This window comes from Tachysurus vachellii, chromosome 10, assembly GCF_030014155.1.
Source record: "Tachysurus vachellii isolate PV-2020 chromosome 10, HZAU_Pvac_v1, whole genome shotgun sequence".
NCBI lineage: Eukaryota > Metazoa > Chordata > Actinopteri > Siluriformes > Bagridae > Tachysurus > Tachysurus vachellii.
This window is the reverse complement of record NC_083469.1, coordinates 27,108,925-27,133,261: the sequence shown is the minus strand read 5'-3', so window position 1 is coordinate 27,133,261 and position 24,337 is coordinate 27,108,925. Positions and strand designations below refer to the sequence as shown.

The 24,337-nt window shown below is 41.9% G+C and overlaps 1 protein-coding gene across 4 annotated transcripts; it reads right to left on the bottom strand.

The window, feature by feature from the left end:
• Positions 1 to 122: 122 nt before the first annotated feature.
• Positions 123 to 24,324, bottom strand: ppp1r13ba (protein phosphatase 1, regulatory subunit 13Ba). 4 transcript variants are annotated; one of them, XM_060880549.1, is made up of 17 exons: positions 24,085 to 24,324; positions 21,370 to 21,517; positions 21,084 to 21,194; positions 18,205 to 18,272; positions 12,290 to 12,391; positions 8,886 to 9,060; positions 8,329 to 8,510; positions 7,732 to 7,809; positions 6,711 to 6,900; positions 5,373 to 5,449; positions 4,501 to 4,930; positions 3,422 to 4,098; positions 2,992 to 3,129; positions 2,743 to 2,876; positions 2,493 to 2,659; positions 1,792 to 1,991; positions 123 to 1,009 (listed from the first exon to the last, which is right to left on the bottom strand). In XM_060880549.1, exons 1-17 carry the CDS (start codon positions 24,232 to 24,234, stop codon positions 968 to 970), a joined length of 3,069 nt encoding a protein of 1,022 aa, XP_060736532.1. In that variant the 5' UTR covers positions 24,235 to 24,324; the 3' UTR covers positions 123 to 967. The 4 variants fall into 4 exon arrangements, with proteins under 4 accessions (XP_060736532.1, XP_060736531.1, XP_060736533.1 ...); XM_060880548.1 differs by having other exon boundaries at positions 7,669 to 7,809; positions 24,085 to 24,323; XM_060880550.1 differs by lacking the exons at positions 18,205 to 18,272; positions 21,084 to 21,194; positions 21,370 to 21,517; positions 24,085 to 24,324 and adding an exon at positions 14,560 to 14,914 and having other exon boundaries at positions 7,669 to 7,809.
• Positions 24,325 to 24,337: the final 13 nt, after the last annotated feature.

The window sequence follows — 24,337 nt, the reverse complement described above, 5'->3', positions numbered from 1 at the left end:
GAATGAAGTTGCAAAAACAATCAGGTGTATTACACTGCATTATTATTATATTAATATTATTTTCAGGTATCGTTATTATTGTTAGTTCCGTAGTACGTCACCCAGACACCAGAACCATTAAAGCAGGATAAATGACATTTTATTAACATCAGACGTAGACGATCGGCTGAGACGCGCTCGTGCGTCTGGGATTTGCTTTTCACTTGAGCTACAAGGCCACCAGTTTAGACTCAAACCTTATGTAAAGGACTTGTTCTGCTATCTTATGAAAGTGAACTGAATGGAAACTCTGGTTTCATTGACCTTGTGACTCCAACACAAGCAACTGTTTCAACACCAAACACATCTCGTCTCTTCGTGTACATCTGGAGATAATGTATGTATGTATGAATGCAGGTGTGTACAACTTTTATTATTTCCTCCTAGATTGGAAATGCAGCCTTTTACCATTTTTTCACGACTTTCCAGCCACCATCACTTATTTAACCTACGTGTCCTGTCTCTTACAGCACCACCACTTCACACACAAACTCCTCTGCACTCGTATTTCTGTGTCTCTCGCTGCACCTTCAAGCTCCTTCCTTCCTTCCGTCGAATCACCTGCTCAGTAGACCTTGAGACCTCAGTAGACCTGCTCACTATCCTTGAGCATTTCCTTAGTCCTTTCATCACTTTCACGTCCCACAAACACACACCAGCATGAAAAGTAACAGGAAAACTGGTGTGTTTTCACCTGACAGACTTCGAGGTGAAAGGGAGCAGGATTTATTGATTTTTATTTTTTTTAAAAGATAAGATCCGTTTTGCAGGCTGAAAACGGACCTCTGTTCACCAAATCTCTTCTGGCAGATGAATAAATCCAAGCTTCAGTCTCAGGTCCTAGCTGCCACACACTCTTATCTCAGTGGCTCTAAACAAGAGAAATGGAGCAAAATGTCCAGCTGGGGCTCCTGTCCATCAGGGGGCGCTACGCTAGGGACCTCTGTCGGGGTTTAATCCTCGGGTACAACTGCACAAAAAATAGTGAAAATAAATAAAGATTGATTCTAATATCCTTGGTAGAGCAACAGATACAGAATCAGTCACAGTGAAGGGGGTGTGGCCTTAATGTCAGTCACAGAAAAGAGGGTGTGACCTATGTGTCAGTCAGAGTGAAGAGGTTTGGCTTATGTGTCAGTCACAGTAAAAGGGGTTTGGCGTTTGTGTCAGTCACAGTGAAGGAGGTGTGGCCTCTATTTCAGGTGAAATGAGGGAGGTGTGGCCTATGTGTCGTCACAGTGAAGGGGTGTGGCCTATGTGTCAGTCACAGTAAAAGGGGTTTGGCCTTTGTGTCAGTCACAGAGAAGGAGGTGTGGCCTCTAATTTCAGGTCCAATGAGGTAGGTGTGGCCTATGTGTCAGTCACAGTAAAATGGTTTTGGCTTTTGTGTCAGTCACAGTGAAGAAGGTGTGGCCTCTATTTCAGGTCCAATGAGGAAGGTGTGGCCTATGTGTCAATTTCAGTAAAGGACATGTGGCCTGTATTTCAGGTCAAATGAGGGAGGTGTGGCCTATGTGTCAGTCACAGTGAAGGAGATGTGGCCTATGTGTCAGTCACAGTGAAGGAGGTGTGGCCTATGTGTCAGTCACAGTGAAGGAGGTGTGGCCTATGTGTCAGTCACAGTGAAGGAGGTGTGGCTCCTTAGTCTCATTGTGTCTGTTAGTCTCAGTGATGTTTTATATTAGTGATGTTTTATATTAGTGATGTTTTATATTAGTGATGTATACAGTGATGTTGAGTTCTCATGCTTACCCCAAGCAGGTTTCGGGGAACGTAGCCCTCCTTGTCATTAAGTCTGGCCCACCACCACTCAGTTTCACTCTCGTCTCTGCGCTTCAGCACCGTTAAAGCTTGTCCGTCACGAAACGAGAGCTCGTCTGGACTCTGAGCTTCGTAATCCCACAGAGCATAAACTGTCCCCTTATTCATCACCCCCAGCTTCTCCTGCACACCTAAGAGAGAATCAGAGGGTTGAACAGCTCGAGTTGTCTGTAAATCCATTTCATTTACATTTATTTACCTCATGTTTGTCTCTAATTAAATGTTTGCTTGTTTTAAGTAAATGTTTATCTCCTGGGACTCTGCAGGAAGGCAGATTTATCAGATTAAGAATTAAGATGAAAAGCTAAAATTCGTGTTACTGTTTATTATTTTACGAGCCAAAGTTACCACCCTGAAGTGTTCTACTGTATTCTTAACACACAGCAGTTTGGGATATTTGATTTATCTGATAAATTATGGAGCATCACAATTCATTTAAAATGTGACATTTCAGATTCAATCATTCTATTCATTCATCTTCTACCGCTTATCCGAACTACCTCGGGTCACGGGGAGCCTGTGCCTATCTCAGGCGTCATCGGGCATCAAGGCAGGATACACCCTGGACGGAGTGCCAACCCATCACAGGGCACACACACACTCTCATTCACTCATTCACTGGTTTCTCTCACCGTAGAGAAACTGTGAACACTGCACGTAACCGTTCTCCATCTCCTCACACTTATCGGCCGCCGTCTCCACGTCGCTGATGGTGGTGGCGAAGATGGCCGCCCCGGACTCCACCAGGAGCTTACACAAATGCACGCTGTTACACGAGGCGGCACAGTGCAGCGGCGTCCTGTTACGTGCAACAGAGATTCGTTCAATAATCCGTTTTAATTTACTTTAATACGTTATTATTACGTAATACGTCGCCTTTACCATCCGTCGCTGTCTGCTGCGTTGATGTTCACTCCAAAATCCAGCAGGAACTTGACGATGTGGTAATGACCAGCACACACGGCGTTGTGGAGCGGTGTGATGCCTTCATCGTTGGGAGTGCTGGGGTTCTCCACCTGAAATAAAACCCAATAATAAAGAAGTGCCTGGTGAAGCCCAGTTCCTGTTACCACCCTGACGTTTCACACCACTGCGTCACTCATCATTTTTATTATTTAGACTGTTTCGTACCTCATATATGATCCTTTGCACCAGGTCAAACTCGCCCTCCAGAGATGCATCCAGAAGCAGCGCCAGCGGGTTAAACTTCACCCTGAGGCCGTGGCCCGTCCTCTCAGAGCCGGGTTTCTTCAGGTTCGTCCTCTTCACCTATAATTAGATCAGAAATAAGAAAATTCTCAGTGGAAATTAGTCATGAAGGGCTAAAAAAGGTCACATAAATCACAGAGTTCAAGGGAACGGCGAACTCAATAAGTCTCTCTGGAGCCCAAGAACATCTGAGTGAAGTTCTGCTTTCTCACAAGCTTAACTCACAATGGCGCTAAGTAGTAGAACACACTAAGGTTCTGTTTAAACTGACTGAAGTCTTCATATGTAAAAGCACCTGGAATCTTGTACCAGTAGCGACATTATTCCCATAAGGTCCAGGTGAAACACTCACCATGTTCTTCTCAGTGTCTTCTGTCTCTGCTGCTGCAGACTCTGTGTCTTCATCCTGGTTGTTGTTATGACTATCCTCAGAACCTCCTTTTGGGTCGGTGGCGTCTGTAATCTCCGGAGTTTCTGTATGATTGGGTTTTTGCACCTGTTGATTCTCATCAGCGTCGGATGTGGGTGATGGTACTGGTGCGGGCTCTGTGACAGGCGTTGGCGTTGGCATCGGTGCCACGGTGGCTGTTACAGCTGCTTCCATTGCATTTCCATTAACAGAATCAACATTGCCGGATAAATTTAGGGCAGTGTCTGGTTGGAAGAACGGCGTGACCGTCTCCATGCCTCCGGCGAGCGTGTTGAAGCGTTGGTAGAGAAGTTTCTGGATGTTGGGGCCGTTGGGGCCCTCAGGCTCGGTGATGGAGCTCCGCTTTTTAAGAGGACGAGGAGCGTTGGCAAGCTTCCTCCTTAGCACCTCCAGGTCGAGGTCGCTCTGGTAGCGCAGGGGCGAGTGAGCCGGAGTGAGTTTAGTGGGGCTCAGGGGCCGAGGGATGTTCTCTACGCTGGGCTGAGGATTGTGGGTAATCTCAGGTTCAGACTCACGCTCCGAATCATCTCTGGAGGACTGATGCTGGAACGGAACAGGAGACGAGGAGACGGAGCTCGGCAGCAACGGCTTTCCGTAGACTGAACAGAGAAAAGGAAGCGATGTAAAGAAAATAAAGCTGCAATTAAACAATTAATGTCTGACATAAAGCAGTGTGTGGTTCTGTTATAGAGAAATGATCAATGGTAGCGTGGTGTGATGATGGTGTTATGGTGTTCACTCCAACACTTGTGCAAGTTGATCATTTTTCTTTAATGGCAACTGTTTTGCTAATCTGCTTAACTTTTATTTATTAATTAATTAAAGAATGACATTATACTTTTTGTCCATTTCTAGTTACATTTAATTTACTCTTACAGTTTAGTCGCTGATTTACAGTCAGCAATTTAGTTCATCAATTAGTTGAATAATTTAAATAACTACATTTTTTTGATATTTGCTAACTTCAGGCTCACTTTGTATATCATTTTTTTTACACTAACCTGCTTTTACTGAAGCTCTGGTGCTGCTGCTTTGGGTTTTTTTGGCTGTTGGCTGCTGCAGGTACATGTGATAGATGGAGCTGGAATTCATTGTAGCAGGACCTTTGCGAGGAGACTGAGGTCGTGACCACCGGTCCGAATAAAACGGTCGCACAGCTGCAGCCAAAGGGGCGTCGCTACTCCTCTCGCTCGGGGGTACGACAGGCGAGCCGACCGAGAGCGTGGGACTCGGAGGGACGGTGATCCTCTGCTGGATCTGCTGCGATGATGAACCAGAGGATCTGTGCCAGGACAGCGTGCCTGGTGCCGAGCGTGGCAGAGAGTTCGTGGCACAGACGGTGGAGTGATGCCCCACACTGGGGTACGTGCCGTAGATGGGGGGAGGATGTTTGGACAAGGTGGTTATAGTACCCAGGACTTTAGGAGACCCCTATAGTGGAGCAGACAGTGTTAAAAATGAGCATGTAATCTGCTGTATCATATAGAATTATTGGCACCCTTGGTAAAGAAGTGAAAAAAATGTCTGTGTGTAATTATCTCAACAAACAAGCAAACAAATTAATAAATATCAGTAAGTAAATAAAACCTAAAGTGGAAATAAATGATTAATAATTGTTAAAAAATAATAAAATCTAATCATTTCTTGAGGAAGGACAGAAAGTGTGAAATTATTTACATTTAGGTTAAAAGGAATTCAATAGTAGATTGAAGTGACAATTTAATTGATCTATTTTATTGTAATATTATAACCAATATACTTTATTATAATGGATACTAAGAGCTAAGGATTGTTAACAATAATAATGAAAGAATTCATCAGAAATCTGTAACGCAGTAACTCATACAGAGTCAGACGGAGTTCAACGTCTCACCATTTTGTCCGGGTTCTGGCTCGTGTCCTTCCAGTCCGGGGCTTTGAGTGAGGACATGTTCCAATTTGCATCGTTTGCTGTAAGGATGGACGGAGCGAGAGATGAGGAATGAGGTATAAAAAGAAACGGTGAAAATGTTCAGAGACATAACACACAGAAGACTAAACACTCGACACTTAAGACTCCACTAATCACGGCTTGGTGCGGAGTTTATTTGTGGAACGTCCTCTTCTCAGATCAGGCTAAAGAGATTACAATGGTGCTCTGTGTGTGTGTGGGTGTGTGTGTGTGTGTGTGTGTTGACAAACAGTGACACTTCCCCACTGACCCGGGATCATCTCTGTAGTCATCTCAGTGATGTACACCATAGTTCCAGCTTCATGTTCTTTACAGAAGAACCATTTTAGACTATTAAATATTTTCTTGACACAGAGAGCAATGAAAGGTTAAACACCTCAGACTGTGACTTTAAGGATTGAGATCTCGCTGCAGGCTTAATTCAATGATGTAATTTATTGTAACCTGCTCACGGCCTCCTAGAAATTACGTAACAGCAGCCGAAGCCTCCAGTGAAGTCTGTGACCTTCTGAACTTTCTTCCAGCTCAGTCTCACACAAATCTTCTGTATGAGCTGTGTGTACTTCGTCCATGCTGAAGAACACACTCGGTGTAACGTACACACACTCCGAGAAACCGAACCTCACATGCGTTCAACTAAAAAAGGAGATTTTTGTGCTTCATTTCTCCTGAAACTAGAACTGGATCAGTGTGAAAAATCCCCAGTAACGCAGTCGTCTTTTTCCTGTGCTCCATTTTCAAACAGGACGAAATGAACGCAAGAGCAAACGACGATGTTTTTTTATCCTTCACTCGTTCATCATCGTTAATACAGAAACACCACTTTATCTTCTTGTTGAAGAAGTAGGACACTGTGTTCTTCTGGTCATATTTTAAACCCTGAGCTGTAACTTGTCCTTGTGCAGGTGTACATGTGTATAATATAAAGTATAACATGTAACTGTGGCGTATTTCAGTACTGATGTAATGGAACTTCCAGAGAAATCGGATGCTTCAGACAAACGTCCTTCACCTGCTGTGCTTCTGAGAGCTGCAGGAGGTGAATCTCTGTCACGCCGGGTGTCTTTGTTTGGATGAGTTAAGTTTAACATTTAGAACTGATGTCGTTTTTCTAAAGTCTTGTTCATAAATACAGAAGGTTTGGTTTTAGACCAAGTGCATTTGGTTAGTCTGATGTCTGATCTGAAGATGGAAGAAGTCAGTTGGAAAGCTCCACAATCGCTGAACCTGGAACTACAAGCACTTCGTCAAACCTCTCACCTGATCTGGATCGAGTGTGGCTGATTTGAGCAGGAAGTGGGTGTGGTTTAAGGGTGTCAGGGGTCAAAGGGTAGCCTCCATCCTGCCTTCCATTCACTGTGGGAACTTGGATGTAGGGAAACACTGCAGCGACGCGGCCAGATGTGATGGGAACAGACTGAGGGGACGAGGGAGCGCTCATACGCCCTAACTGTGGAGGAGAGAGAGCAAATTATTTATTTATTTATTTATAATTGTGTATTAAACAAAGCATGATTTTTTATTATTATTATTATTATTATTATTATTATTATTATTATTATTATTATTGTTGTTGTTGTTGTTGTTGTGTTTTGTGGGTTGGGGAAAGTCCTCAGAGGTATAGTAAGACGTGTGTGTGTGTGTGTGCGTGTGTGTGTGCGTGTGTGTGTGTGTGTGTGTGTGTGTATGTGTGTGTGTGTGTATGTGTGTATGTGTGTGTGCGCGTGTGTGTGTGTTTGTGTGTGTATGTGTTTGTGTGTGTATGTGTGTGTGCGCGTGTGTGATACCAAAAATCTTATTTTAATTCCACAGTCAAGAACCTAAAAATCATCCAAGACCTCCAACACACACTGCACTGAACATGACTGCTGCTCCTCTCCATCTGTGTGTGTGTGTGTGTGTGTGTGTGTGTGTGTGTGTGTGTCTGAGTGTGTAATAATATAACAGTGAATTTGATTTCCATTTGGAATCATAATAACTCTGTGTGTCATGATGTTACAGTAAAATATTGAGTGCTGTTAAAATGACGCAATGAAGTCAATTTTATTTTCCAAATTATTTTCTATCAGTGAAACACTGACAGAAATAATGTACACGGTTAAAGTCCAGCACGGTATCAGGGACCCTGATACAGAAGTCAGATCGAAGCTAAAGGGCTTCATGACAGAAGAAGATAACACAGAGTGTCTGTTAGGTTTTTACACACTGTAACACACACCTCGGCTTTCTTCCTGTAGAGGCGCTCTCTCAGCTCCTCAATGCGTCGGTCCATCATGCTCACCTCCAGGTTACGTTTGTTCAGCATGTCCTTGTGCTGCTGGAGTTTAGTGTTCTGCTCCTGATTCAGTTTGTTCCTCATCTAAATAAACACACACACACACACACACACACACACACACACAAATTTAAAGTTAAATTTACAAATGTTTGCTAATATATTGTCATGCTTGTTAATGCTTGCGATGTGGATTTGAGAGTGTGAGTGTGTGAGTATGTGTGTGTGTCTGTGTGTGTGTGTCTGTGTGCGCGTGTGTGTGTGTGTCTGTGTGTGCGTGCATGTGTGTGTCTGTGTGCCTGCATGTGTGTGTCTGTGTGTGCGTGTGTGTGTCTGTGTGTGTATGTGTGCGCGTGTGTATGTGTGCGCGTGTGTGTATGTGTCTGTGTGTGTGTGCGTGTGTGTCTGTGTGTGTGTGGTGTGAGTATGTGTGTGTGTCTGTGTGTCTGTGTATGTGTGCACGTGTGTGTGTGTATGTGTCTGTGTGTATGTGTGCGCGTGTGTGTCTATGTGTGTGTATGTGTGCACGTGTGTATGTGTGCACGTGTGTATGTGTGCGCGTGTGTGTGCGCGTGTGTGTGTGTGTGTGAGTGTCTGTGGTACCTGCAGCTCCTGGTACATTTTGTGGAGTTCCAGGGCGCTGCCCCCTACAGGCTGTGACTCTGTAATGCGTTTGTTTCTCAGTTCCTCCAGCTGCTGTGTGAGCTGCTCCACCTTCACCACAGCCTGCTGCAGCTCCACCTGCTTCTCCTGAAACAAACTGCTTACATGCTCGATCTCTGCCGCTACACACACACACACACACACACACACACACACACACACACACCAAAGACTCAGTATTGTCCCAATGTTTTACACCAGAATGTAAACAATCAGCAGGACATGTTTGTTGTGTATTGTTTGCGTTAACACAAAGCTAATGTAGCTAGCGAGTAATGATAGCTACCAGTTTAGCATCGTGGACTAAAACGACGTAATTTGTTCAACAATTTGCTTAAAACAAACACATGTAAAACAATCACAGCTACATCACTTTTCTCTTTTAGTACAGAATTTAGACCCAGGAAGGGGGCGTGGCCTAAAGCTTGACATTATCATCATCAGCAGCATTCAGCTGGAATGTGAGGATTGTGTTAAATGAGGTGTTGAGATCATACACAGGTTTCCGTTGATCAGTTTGCTGTAGTCCACTTGCCCCCTCATGGCACGGATCTTCTTCAGCTTGGCCTCCTGACTCTCCACTCGCTCCCTCAGCCTCTGTAGTTTCTCTGTTTCTGGTGTAGTCAGACCCTGATGATGATCCTGCTGCTTCAGATAACGCAGTCGCTGCTCCTGCACACACACACACACACACACACACACACACACACACACACACACACACACAAAGACAGACATAGACACACACAAAGACACACACACACAGACAGACACACAAACACATACACACACACACACACACACACAAAGACAGACATAGACACACACAAAGACACACACACACAGACAGACACACAAACACACAGACATACACAAACACACACAAAGACAGACACACACACATACACACAAACACACACACACACAAAGACAGACACACAAACACACACAAAGACAGACATAGACACACACAAAGACACACACACAGACAGACACACAAACACACAGACATACACAAACACACACAAAGACAGACACACACACATACACACAAACACACACACACACAAAGACAGACACACAAACACACACAAACACACGCAAACACAAACACACACAAAGACAGACACAGACACACACAAAGACACACACACACAGACACACACAGACATACACACAAACACACACACAAACACACACAAAGACAGACATAGACACACACAAACACACACACACAGACAGACACACAAACACACAGACATACACAAACACACACAAAGACAGACACACACACACAGACACACACACACACAGACATACACACAAACACATACACAGACACACACACAAACATTCATAGATTAAAGCAATATAAGTTATATAACAGTTAATTAAAAGAGGAGTGGCCTTTTTTGTGATTAAACCAGTGAAGGGGACGTGGCCTATTTGTCTGAGAGTCTGAATGAAGAAGACACATAATTAAAAATGAGATAGATAATTAAAAAAGATGAAAACAAGGACTGTGTGTGTGTGTGTGTGTGTGTGTGTGTGTGTGTGTGTGTGTGTGTGTGTGTGTGTGTGTGAATAAAGCAGAGAGAATGTTAAAATGTTTTTTGCTGACTCACAGACTGGCGTTCTCTAGAATAAACTGACACAATGCAATGACACACACACACACACACACACACACACACACACACACACACACACACACACACACACACACACACACACACAAAAGCATTTGAATATGAACAAAGTTATATTACCACAGGGTTGCTACTGCAGCTCGCACCACAAATATGTACGCTAATTCAGCAATACAAATTCATAATGAGCACACACACACACAGACACACACACACACACACACATGCACACAGACGCACACACACAAGCACACGCACACACACAAGCACACGCATGCACACACGCACACACACGCATGCACGCACGCACGCACGCACACACACCCACACACACACACACGCACAGATAATCATTAATACCAGATATCCACAGTGAGTGTTTTTCTCAGCAGGTATTAAAACACTAATAGAATTTTGACAAAACACATTTCACAAACAAGACTCCAGAAGTATTGGCACCTTTCATAATAAATAAACAAACATAACTACAGTCCCCTCCGAAAGTATTGGAACAGCAATATGGCATGACCGATCCGAATTTTAGCTTTTTACTTCTTATATCTAGATGAAGATGGGAAAAACTTCAAACATAACTATTGTTTAAGGATTTAGGATTCATAAATTATTTTTTATGGATTATATTTTCTGTTTTTTTTTTTTTACAGAAACTTTTAAAAACTAAAGTCAGTTCAAATAAACAAAAAGCTCCTCTCCATGTAGATATTAGTCACGATTTATTATCACCTCTCATTAATAATTGTTAAATATTTATCCAGTGACACTGAACACTTTGTGATCTGAATACTTAAAAAAAAAACAAAATACATCTGAAAACATGAAAATAGTCTTGTGTTCTTTTACCTGATGCTCGATAAATTCTTTAAAGCGTAAACAAATCGTATCCATGAATGTTCTGGAGAGCGACTGCTGGAGTCCTGAGATGATTCAAAGCATCATATGATCCTCCTTTCTCTCTCCTTCTTCTCCTCTTCCTACTTTCCTCAAACTTCAGGACATTTCATTCACACACTTTTCATTCTGCCATTTCCTGGCAGCTGCAGCTTTGTGCTAATGTAATTTCCTGTCGCCATTGAGTGAGTCCCCTTCCTGCTGTTGTTTGAGACTCAGAGCTTTACACGTACACCCACACAAACACACACACTGACCTAAACCCTGTGTGTGCACTCACACACTAAGGTCAGTGTCTCATGACACAGTGTCAGACTGACGTTCAGGAGAGAAGAAAAACTCTGATATTTCTTCGGCTTCTCTTAGATTTTCATTTACAGTTTATAAAAATCCCGCGGCATTAAATTCCTTGTGACGTCATGACTGAATGCCTTACAGTTATTTCAAGCCTGAGTCAATAAATAAATACACTTTATAACCGTGATGAACAGAAAAGCATCTCAGAACACAACATGCTGCAGCTCAACCAAACCTGGACTACTGAACAATCTCAGTGGATCAACATCAGGTTCCTCTCGTGTCAGCGAGGAGCTGAAATCAGAGCCCACGCTCGGCAGCGGCTCAACTGGACAGGTGAAGATGAGTGAAACTTCTGCTCTGCGCTGATGAATCTTAATTTCTGCTGCATCAGAATTTGCCATCAACAGCATGAACCTGTGGATCTGATCTAATGCTGTGGTGTCAGCATTTCAGGATGGTAGAAGCTACAGACTGTCTTCAAGCATAATAACATCACAAAGTCATCTCCAACTGGTTCCATGAACATGAACATAGTGGACATCAGACACCGGTTCTCAATCTGTTACACCACAGCTGGGACGTGGTACAGTGAGAGATTTGCAGCATGTAAATATGTCGGCATGGACCAGGATGTCAAAGGAACATTTCCACAAACCTTCTGGAATTCTCTGCTCTCTTACAAACTGTTTTGCCCACACGGCTGATTGGACGAATCCAGATCTAAAGACAGCTGAGACAGTGTCCTCATATCACATGTCTGGGTGTGTCCGAATTCCCATGTGTGCACGTCTGTCTGAGTTAAACATGGCTTCTTATAACACACACACGCACACGCACACACACACACATTCTCACAGAGCTAAACAGCACCAAACGCTCTTAACCTCTCAGTTACTGTTTTAACACTAACAGTGTGTGAGGTAGTGTGGACTCGTCTCAGACGAACACACGCACGCACACACATGGCAGAATGATGTTCAGGAAAGGTGTAAAGTTGATGTTCATGTAATGTCAATGATGTTCATGTAAAGGTGCTTGCTTACCTTTTCCATGAGCATCTGTTGCTGAGCCTCGATCTGCTGCTGCTGACGTACGGCCATCTCCTGAAGCTCGGACAGAGTCAGCTCCACATGTGTAGTCCCCATCTACACACACACACACACACACACACACACACACGTTTTACAGTTGCAAGAATTGCAAAAAGACTCCTAAAACGTCTTTTATTAAATCAGTAATGTTTATCTAGCAGCCTGTACGTGATGTCCCCCTGCACTAGAGGCTACTTACTAAGTGCACTAAGAATAAAGTCACTACAATATGCACTGCATCTGTCACGTTAGTCGCTGCTGCTGTACTGCAGTGCAGATGTGAGCGTAACAAACGCTGAGAGTGTAGCAGTCACTAGGAAAAGCCTGGAGAGAAGGAACAGGAAGTCCTGCTTTTGTATATGTTCTCTAACACACACACACACACACACACACACACACACACACACACACACATTTAATCATAATCAGAAGTGAAATTGTGGTCCTGCACCTCCGCAGTACGGGTCACTGTGGCGCATTTAACACTCACTGGCTCCGTCCCAATTCTCTGAGATGCCTCACTGAACACTCGCCTTATTTACTAAATGATGAATCGGAATCTTATGCTGCAAATCTGAGTCACGGCTTTAGCGTAGAAACTGCGTTATCCGTGTCTCAGAATTAACCTGTCAATCATTAACATCACTGATGAATATGACTGATTTACATTTATTTATCATTCATTTAAAAAGCTTTTCATACATCATGACAAACAGAGCAGATCTGTGTGCATTATTATTATTATTATTATTATTATTATTATTATTATTATCTTACCAATTTTCCTATTTAATAATAAAGTCTGTGCAACTAACTAGCGAGTGAAAGTGAACGCTAACCTGGTCAGTAAAAGGAAAATTAGTGAAGAAAGTCTAACCTACTGAGTGATAACTAGAAAAATAAAACTTTCCATCCAAATTCGAGCGACTCTACTGAGTACAGTGTAACCTAACAGGTGAAAGACGACAACAAAACAAAACATTTCCTGGCTAGTGAAAGCTAGTCTAATAAATCAGTGCTAACTATCGTAGCAACTGAACCCTGTTGTAGAGGGTAGAAGGTGCAGTAACATGTAAAAGCTAACCATGTGACTGAAAGCTTAGAAAGTGGAAACCAACTTAGGGAGAAAAATCTTTGCCTGTGAACTTAGTGAGGAACTTTTTAGAACTACTAAGCTGAAGCTAACCTAGTGACTGAACGCTAACTTTGTAAACAGTGAGTGAATGCTAACTAGCTAATTAAACTGCTAGCATGATTTCATTTTACTTATTTACTCTCTTTTACCCTGTATTTCTGTCACTTTCTTTCTCTCATATTTTCTCCTTTTTTCTGTCCTTTTTACTTCTCTCTCTCTCTCTCTCTCTCTCTCTCTCTCTCTCTCTCACACACACACACACACACACACTTTCTCTCCGTTATTCTTCCCATCTCAATCTTTCTTTTTATCACTATCCTAAGGTTTGACGTTCTTCTTCCCTTCATCATCTACACCTCCATAAACCCTTACATACATCTGCAATCCACGTATCTATCCATCTAGAAATTTCCATTCACACACCCTCTATTACCAATCCAACCTTTTATCCATCCATCTATCTGTCCATCTAATCCACCCTCCCTTCATACAACAATCAATCCATCCATCCAACAATCCAACCCTTCATCTATCCATCCATTCATCCATCCATCCACCTTTTTCATCCATCAATCCACCTTTACATCCGTCCATCCACCCCTCTTGTCTACCCACACATCCACCTACACAACATTCTGTCCATCCATCATCCAACTATTTGACCACCTGCCCATCCATCCATCCATCCATCCTCCCTCCCAAACAACTAGTTATTATCTTTTCACTTATCCATCTTTCACCCACCTCCTTTACTTTCGTCCATTTATCCATCAATCGGTCTGAATTCAGAATAAGAGGATAAGTCTTCATTTTCATTTCTTCTTTATACTATCTATCTATCTATCTATCTATCTATCTATCTATCTATCTATCAAAGAAGTGATTCATTAGTGAATCATTCATCACTCCATCACCAGCTGAGGGTAGATTTATCTGGAGCCTTGACCCAAACTCCCTGAGGAAGTCCCAGTCTTCTGATGCAGTCTTAGTGCCTGACTCTCACACTCACACACACACGCACACATGCACAAGAACACACACACACACACACACACACACCGAGTGAGGAGCCCTGCAGGATTTTTACCTGGGCAGAGTCCCAGCTTATCAGACACGATCGCACTTCGATTTTACTGCATTGTCCTTCAGCTGTAAATTCCTGCACAGCTTCGATATGCTTCCACTCCATCCCGACTGCCTCACTGGTGAGTCTTATCCCGTTTAAGACGAGTGTGTGTGTGTGTGTGTGTGTGTGTGTGTGTGTGTGTGTGAGCGCAGGTCCTGCAGTCTTGTGTAGAATCTCTGTGAGTTGAAGTAACACTTTAACGCTGTCACGTCACGACCTCCTGTTTATGATGAGGAGTGAAAATATGGCTCCTTTATCAGATCATCACTTCCACTGCGCAAGTTTTTCCTTCTCAAAGCACATCTGACCCGCAAGCACTTCTCCCTCTCTCTCTCTCTCTCTCTCTCCCTCTCTCTCTCTCTCTCTCTCTCACACACACACACACACACACACTCTGTTTTCTGCAGCACCCCCTCATGCTGCACCACAGCGCCACAGCTGTCTCACACTTAAAGGCAAAGCTTTATCGAGTCACATGCGTAAGAGTCTCTACATAGAGCAGGATTTTATTACACAGCCTCTTATCGACAAAGTGCCTCAGAAACGGATCGTACATCCCTCGACATCTGGGACATGGAAAACAGAGAGATCTGAGATCTGTTTCCTGATAGAAAACGTGAACTCCGTCAAATCCACATAAAACAAAATTAAACAAAATTTTACTGTCTTCTAATCAATTTCTCAGCTCCAAACTGGAATATCCTTCTTCATGTAAATCCACCAATAAACTCTGTTTACTGGACCAGTTTTACTCAGTGATGTTGAGAAGTCATTAACATACAAGCTCACAGTTACTGCAACTAATTTATTAGCTTAGCTTCTGAATTTATCTATTAGCTACTTCTGTGTTATTATTCTGTTATAATAAACAACACATTTTACTAGTTATAATTCTCTTAACCATAGAAAGGATAAAGTTATTTCCTTTTGTCACTTATGTTACAGCAGCTATAAATGCTCACTGGCATCTCTTTATACCCTCTCTTGCAGTTTATAATATAAAAAGCAGCTTGTCATGTTACAGAGAAACCGCACAATGTAAACTCTTCTGTCCTGAAGATTTCAGAAAACTTGGACAAAAGTTTATAAAAAAAAACTGCAGTGTTTATGCAGTCACTGAAGGAAGGAGCCTCCAGTGTCAGAGTCTGTAAGTAGCTCTATTACACTATTACACTATTACTCTATTACTCTATTACACTATTACTCTATTACACTATTACACTATTACTCTATTACACTATTACTCTATTACACTATTACTCTATTACTCTATTGCACTATTACTCTATTACACTATTACACTATTACACTATTACTCTATTACACTATTACTCTATTACACTATTACTCTATTACACTATTACTCTATTACTCTATTACACGATTACTCTATTACTCTATTACACTATTACACTATTACACTATTACTCTATTACTCTATTACACTATTACACTATTACACTATTACTCTATTACACTATTACTCTATTACTCTATTACACGATTACTCTATTACTCTATTACACTATTACACTATTACTCTATTACACTATTACTCTATTACTCTATTACACCATTACTCTATTACTCTATTACACTATTACTCTATTACTCTATTACACTATTACACTATTACTCTATTACTCTTTAGTAACCTTTTTTTGTTTAAAATGCAAGAATAAACTTTTTGTGATTTTTTTCCCTTCAACAGTTTTATTCCTTGCAGAAAATATTGATGATGTAAAAGATAATATTATAATAATCAAAATTCATGTGTTAATATCTTTTTTCTTTTTATCCCTTATTAATACAACACATCGGATAAGCGGTAGAAAATGAGAGAGTGAGAGAGTGAGAGTAATACAACACACTTATTCTTAATCTATTCTACTTTATTTTAAGACACAAGCGAATATAAATTTAAAATGAAATGATGAAACTGCTGATTGATTGCTGTGTGTGTGTGTGTGTGTGTGTGTGTGTGTGTGTGTGTGTATACGGTTACAAAAGCGCTGACACTGGAGACTCCTTCCATAAATGTTAAAAATGTCTCCTCACACAAAACTTCATCATATCACCATATGATAAGAGATTTTTAGTAATTAAATCCCTGTATGTGAGCAGTTTCTCCCATTTGCTCCTCGTATTTATGATGCCCTCCGTCAGGATCAGGGCTTTGGAGGCAACACTAAAAACAGGGAATGTGTTTATAAACTTCTACCAAAATCATCATTATGACCTTTGTCCTAAATATCCGTTCATGAAGGCTTAAACAAGCACATGCCATATTCTTCATAGGTTCAGTTTACGAGCTGATTGAACACACATCCTCCTGTAACTCGTTTATCCTTTATTATGTTATTTCGTTAAAATGCTTCCTAATGAATCGTGTATCTTCTTCAGCACATGTAGCTGCACAGATATCCAGTACTGACTGAACCAGCAGCTGTATTTTCTCCTCATGAGCACAAACATAAAATTCAGCGCTCTGTATGTAAACACGGTCGGCCCACAGGACGTGATTTATGATCCGATCGGGGCAGTTTATGTCCTGGGGAGAAAATAAAGACAGATCTATAAGAGAGCTGTACGGCGTGTGGAGGCGACAGCGAGAGGAAGCCGTTTAGCATCCTGGCGAGTCAATCAAAGCCGTAATCATGCTGAGGTGGTTTTTTATTCTCAGCAGGTTTATGGCTTCCATCGCTGACGTTTTCTCCTTACAGCTTCTCCATCATAACTCACACATGTCCAAACACAACACTCACACTCTGAACATTAACATATACTCTATATACGTATGTGTGTATACGGACCTATAGATTTTATACTGCTTTAACTAGTGCAGGATTAAATATGTTATTTCCTGAATCGAGTCCTGAGGCTACATTCCAAACAACTAGCCTTTATATGCTTACTACAAAGGTTAAAACATGATCCAGTAATCGAGCACCAGCTTCACTTCATGTCCTGCAGCTGTCTCTAAAACACACCAGACACATCACGTGGATGCTGGTAGCTCTGGGTAGAGAGGTTCGTGTCCTGTGACACAGCACTAAATAATATTACAGCAGAAATACAGGATTTAAACAGCGGAAACCAAACCAAAGATCAGTCAAGAAAGGAAAGGAAGAAAAGAGAGACAGACGAATACAACGAAAACCTACCACCGAGCGAAAAAGAATGAAAAGCAAAACTGTAGTTTTAATAATATCCATAAAACAACACAAAAGTAAAACACTTGAGGTTCAACATTTTGTATTTTAAAGCCTAAAATTCAGCCAATCAGATTTCAGGTTCTCACCAAATGCATTTGACTATAAGTGTGAATTTACAGCATTTCGCAGACTCCCTTTTCCAGAGTGACTTACATTTATTTCAATTATACAACTGAGCAATTGAAGGTTGAGGGCCTTGCTCAGGGGCCCAGCAGTGGCAGCTTGGTGGACCTGGGATTCAAACTCATGACCTTCCGATCAGTAGTCCAACGCCTTAACCACTAGGCTGCCATGTCCCCAGATGACGTACAACATAAACTTTACAGTCATTACTACAAAATATAAACAGAAGGTCCGACTCGACAGGAAGGTGCAGCGTGTATGTACGTACCCTGTTTACACTCAATCTGTCCATCCTCCCCTTCATCCTTCTGCTCAGATTCTCTGATGTCTGTCTTCCTGAAGGACACAAGACGATATTATTCTCATCTTTAAGTTCACTCTGAAGTGAGCAGGAGATCAGCTGAATTACAAATGAGAACATCCAATAAAAGGTTTGTCAAACAAGACCTAGTCAAGCTAGTTTTAGTCAGCTACATGTACAGTAATGTGATTAGTCACTTGCAATACCATATTCCCACCAGAGAGGGCGACATTCTCAAATCTTTCCTATGGTCGCTTTAAATAAACCTTCATCTGTAATAAGAACATAATTATCAGGGAGAAATAAAGACAATTATTCTGAGTGAATGATCTATAATCATTTCTGTAGTTTTAGTGTCTTTAATCTATAGACTCGAGTTGATCTGCAGAAAAACAAATACTCTGTGGACGTCTACAGGTCACTCAGGTAAAAGCGTCTGAATGTAAACGTAAATGTGAGTTTGTGTCTGATGTGTGTGTCTGATCTCCTGCCTTGTCATTAAGCTTTATTAGTCCTGATTAACCATGTGACCATGTGTGTGATCTCTGAGCTCATAATTTGTCATTTGGTCATTTGTCTGAGCTGAAAACACACACACACACACACACACACACACACACACACATTTTCACAGTACACAATATACATCATGGAATGTAGATTTTCTAAAGAACTAAATAAATATTTAAAACGCTCATGTCTCTCTCTCTCTCTCTCTCTCTCTCTCTCACTTATCACTCCATCTCTCTCAAGAAGCTTCCATGTGAGATGGGAAAGTGACGGCGTGTGCTTCTCACATCCACCTCAAGTGGAAAGAGAGGGTCAGGTCAGCGGTGACTAATCACACACACACACACACACACACACACACACACACACACACACACACACACACACAAATGTGATTATTTACGCAACTTCAAGAGCCACTTACATGTATGTGATGGAAAATAGGCTCCTCTCCAAATAGGACAGAGTCGCAGTCTAAACACTGAACTCAGACAAAGAATGTGGCAAATGTCAAAGGCAAGAACTTTCTATCACATCCTTATCCTCATCCTCATCCTCATCCTCCTCAGCGGGTGACACGGATAAGTAAAATGTATACAAAGAAGTCTTTACATTTGTATTTATTCCAGCGTATTTACATGAAATATAAATATCAACTAGATTTGTAAAGTTCGTCGCGACAAACTTTGATGTTGGCTTTGACGGTGCAAGTATTCGCAATGGATGGTGCTTTTTGGAGGCAAGTGGACATTAGGGTTAGTGTTGCTTTTGGAGTCAAGTGGACAAAAAGCTAGGTTGCAAAACATTTGGAGGTAAGCGGAGACAAGCATGTGACATCATCCAAATACTCCTGAGGAAGTTCCCCTCATTGGGCTGATTGTTTTGATATGTCACTTGTCCATGTTGTGCTAATTTTTGATTTTCAAGTGACATCACGTGACGTCATGTAATGTGAGCAGAATACACGTGAGGAAGTTCCCCTCATTGTTCTGAGTGTTTTGATATGTCACTTGTCCATGTTGTAAAAAGTTTTTTGGTTTTGCATATTTTGGGGCGGGGCTGCGGGACAACCAAAAGGCCAGTCGGTACACCAATTTAAACCTTTGTTCAGAGTATCACTCTAAAGGAGCTGGACGAGTTTGGTGTAGATAGTTCAAAAGCTTGCCGAGTTATAAACCTCTAAAATTTATAATGGGAGTCTATGGGAAAAAAGACCATTTTGAGACCCGGTACCTGAAGTACCGGTACTCGGATCACTTAGAAAAGTAACAGCAACAAACTTCAGACCAGCGTCTACAACATGTCTGAATTTGGTGCATGTGGCTCGAAAGCTCTAGGAGGATTTACTCTTTATAAATTTTTGTTTAAGCTTAAATAGGAAAACAGAATGTTGTCTTCTACAAAGCGACACAATAATCCACCATCAGTGTGATTCAGACACAGACTGTGTGTGTAAATGTGTTCAGACTTCGGACAGAATGTCAACAGAACCTGTAGATTGTTTAACATTTGCCTCATAATCTGATTTTGTTTCACTTCTTATTGCATTGTAAACATTTTGAAGCGTCTCAACACCTCGACGTGACACTTTCAGGATTTTCTTGTCCTGATATCTGTTTGAGATCCGAATATTCACTGTTCTCACGAGTTATCTATGAGTAAATGTTGCTTCCTCATCACTTTGTCCTCCGCACAGTTATTCCTGTACATTTCTCAGAACACAAACACTTAATGTACACACACTGTTTATCAGCCTGCACACACACCAATCACTTTCTGTACTTAGGATCTTAAATCAGGGTCTCTGTGGTGAGAGCATGAAAGTGTGCGCACACACACAGACACACACACACACACACACACACACACACACACACACACACACACACACACACACACAGACACACACACACACACATACTGTACACACACATACACACACATACACACATACACACACATACACACATACACACACATACACACACAGACACACAGACACACATACACACACACACACACACACACACACACACAGACACATACACACATACACACACATACACACACAGACACACACAGACACACACAGACACACACACACATACTGTACACACACACATACACACACACATACACACACACACACACACACACACACACACACACACACACACACACACACACACACACACACACACACACACTGATATGTTCAGTGAAACAGTTTCAGTCACCAGATTGTGCAAAGCTAAGCAGATTGAATTTTCCCACATGGCCTGTAATGTTTATTTAGAGCAGGTGTGTGTGTGTGTGTGTGTGTGTGTATTACTCACCCTTGCTGCTGCGCTCATTCTCGTGTTGCAGGTAAAACTTCACCTCCTGCCTCCTCTGACCCCATTTCTGCAGGTAGTCCATCATCAGTTGATCTGAAGGTATCAGACTCTCTACAGACACAAACATCACACACATTTACTTTATATCTTATATCTAATATCTATATTTAATCAGATATTGAAAACAAAAACAAATACACAATCAATCGGTTTGATATTCAGTATAATTTATAGTCATAATTGTTTTAAAAAAAATACAGGCAGTATGAAAAACGTGAGTACGAACCCTTTCCTCTGCAGACGTGTACGAGATGGCAGCCGCTCTCTCCGACCTCCCTGCAGAACTCCACCACGTCTTTACACCGAGTCTCAGCACCGATGGGAACCTCAGTGAGAACCTGCTTGCTGGAGCTCAGATACACGAGGATGGAGATCTGAGGGAGGAAAGACAGGACTGAGAATAAAAACACAATCCCATATTGACCTGCTTTGTATCTAAAACTTTTTACGATCAACATCAGGGGTCGTTTGTAGCAGAAGAATCATGTCAGATGTTTATGTATGTTCTGTTGTTGCTCTACATAAATCATTTAAAATCAGTGAAAGAACAATGGAGTTCTTCCTGTTTCTCTGGTTCTCACTAGCAGAGAAAGGCATGCTGTTGTTTGAACAGGAGGCAGATTGACTTCTAGATCTGGAGAGTAAACTGACGCTGGTGATCTTTTGTCCCCCATATGACACTAACTGTATTTGCACTATTAGTATTTGGTGTGAAAACGTCCTTCCTGATAAAGCTCAGGATCACTAAGCTGCCTACACAACACTCACAACACATCAGTAAGATACCACATCAGTCCAGCCTTCATCAGGTCCAGATTTGCTCTGGTTCAGATTCAGTGATGGACCTTTAGTAACAGCAGGACGTACAAAAATATCATCATGTCTCGTCCTTTCTCACTGTGAGTCTAAAAGGAAGCAGCTCCAGGACATGATAAAGAACATAGTGATAAGATTAAGCAGCCTGTCTCTCAGACCTGATTCAGGACACTGCTCAGAACCACCATCTTACATTTACACAGCAGTTACATAACAACCCCCATCAGGCCTTTTTAAGATCTCTGCTGGGGTCCTACACAAAGAGGACACACACATACACACACACACACACACACACACACACACAAACACAAACACACATACACACACATACACACATACACACACACATACACACATACACACACAAACACACATACACACACACACATACACACACACAAACACACATACACACACACACATACACACAACCACACATACACACACAAACACACACACAGAAACACACATACACACACACACAAACACACATACACACACACACACACAAACACACATACACACACACACAAACACACACACACTCTCTCTCTCACACAAACGCACATACACACACACATACACACACAAACACACACACACACTCTCTCTCTCACACACAAACACACACACACACTCTCTCTCACACACACAAACACACACACACACACACACAAACATACACAAACATAAACACACACACATACACACATACATACAGATACAAACACACACACAAATACATACAGACACAAACACACACACAAACACACACACACATACATACAGACACAAACACACACACACATACACACATTCACACACACATACATACAGATACAAACACACACACAAACACACATACACACATACTGTACATATAGACACAAACACACATACACACATAATACACACACACAGGGTGTATTGTAAAGCCAGAGACCCAGAGAGTCGTTGTAATAAATCTCACCCCCGTTTCAAATGTTTGTCTTTAAACACATTCAGTCTTCGAGTGCATTTCTGTAACATAAACAGTCCAGTTGTGTCCACACCCTGAATGGAAAAGAGATTCTTTTCATTTTTCTTTTTTCTCTCCTTATATGTAAAGAACCGCTGCAGAGGGACGAGTCCAGATCAAGATTCTGTAAGAGTTGGAGTAAAGGTCTGAGCTAAAATAATCCAATTATACGGGCATGTAAACGTGTGTGTGTGTGTGTGTGTGTGTGTGTGTGTGTAAGTAAATAAACCCAAAGAGAAAAAATGTTCATCTAAAAAAAATGATGATCCAACCTCAAGCTCACGTAAAGAGTTTTCAGATGAAACTAAACTCGAGACATTTTCGATACTCGATTTTTCTTTTGCTAACTCACTAAGTCCCTCGGTCTCATTCATCATTTCTCGTTGCTCCTAATTAAAACACTCCGTCATGATGTAGATTATTAAACACTATTTCTTTGTAAATCCTTCTTTATTTGAATTGTTTTATTTAAGCCTCAGCGCGTAGCTGCTCCAAACCCTTATTCATGCTTGTTATCGTTTACAGATTTAAAGCCATCATTAAAAGCAGAGTAACTGATCACAGACACAGAAAACACCGCTACAAAGCCACAGAACTTCTTTTCAAATCAGGAAAAATACTAGCAGGATAAAGTTAGCGATAAAAGCCTCATCCTAAACTCACCCTTTAGACTCACAGCTTCCTGACACATCACAGTTACAGTGCAAAAGTTTGCACCCCCCTTGATTTCTGGGTGATAACTTGTTCGGTTTGGAAAAAAAACTTTGCTAATAAATAATTTCACATTAGATCACTTTCAGATTATCTGCAGGATCACCTCGCATGTACAGGGTGTGTAAACTTTTGCACTAAACTGAACTCGACATTTCTCAACACACTTTCTTCATAAATACCCCACATTTTCTAAATGCTCTCGGCGCTCTCGGCTTTCAGCAGCACCGTAAACACGAGGTCAGAGAGGTCAAGCTGCTAATCCCCGACCGTGTCAGACGAGGCCGGCTATTTTAAGCACTAAAATCCTAAACGTGGTGTCCGTCTCCTCGTCTGGTCTCCACTCTGGTCTCATCTCATCTCATCCCTCCCTCCATCCCTTCAGTCCTTCACCTTATCCCGCCCGGCCGAATCCTGGTGTCCTGTTGCGTTGTTGCTGCGTTGTTCCGTCTTTTCCTCCTTTGGGAATCTCTTCTGGAGCCACGGTCTGGACTTGGAAGCGTTGACCAGGCTGCGGAATAACAAAGTCCACAAACGCTTCATGGAGTCCTGGACGGGAGGCAGGAGAAAGCAGGAGCTGCCGTTTACCTTCGATGTTCACTCTGTGTAAGCGTGTGAGATCGAGGGTTAAGGAGGAGAGGGGTAA

Excerpts from the sequence above, each read along its gene's own strand:
- ppp1r13ba (XM_060880548.1), bottom strand. The coding sequence starts at position 24,234 with ATGAAGCGTTTGTGGACTTTGTTATTCCGCAGCCTGGTCAACGCTTCC. Across the intron at positions 6,901-7,668 it reads TCTACAGGAAGAAAGCCGAG|TTAGGGCGTATGAGCGCTCC; the intron begins GTGTGTGTTACA and ends TCTCCTCCACAG. Across the intron at positions 5,450-6,710 it reads CCACACTCGATCCAGATCAG|CAAACGATGCAAATTGGAAC; the intron begins GTGAGAGGTTTG and ends CCATCCTTACAG.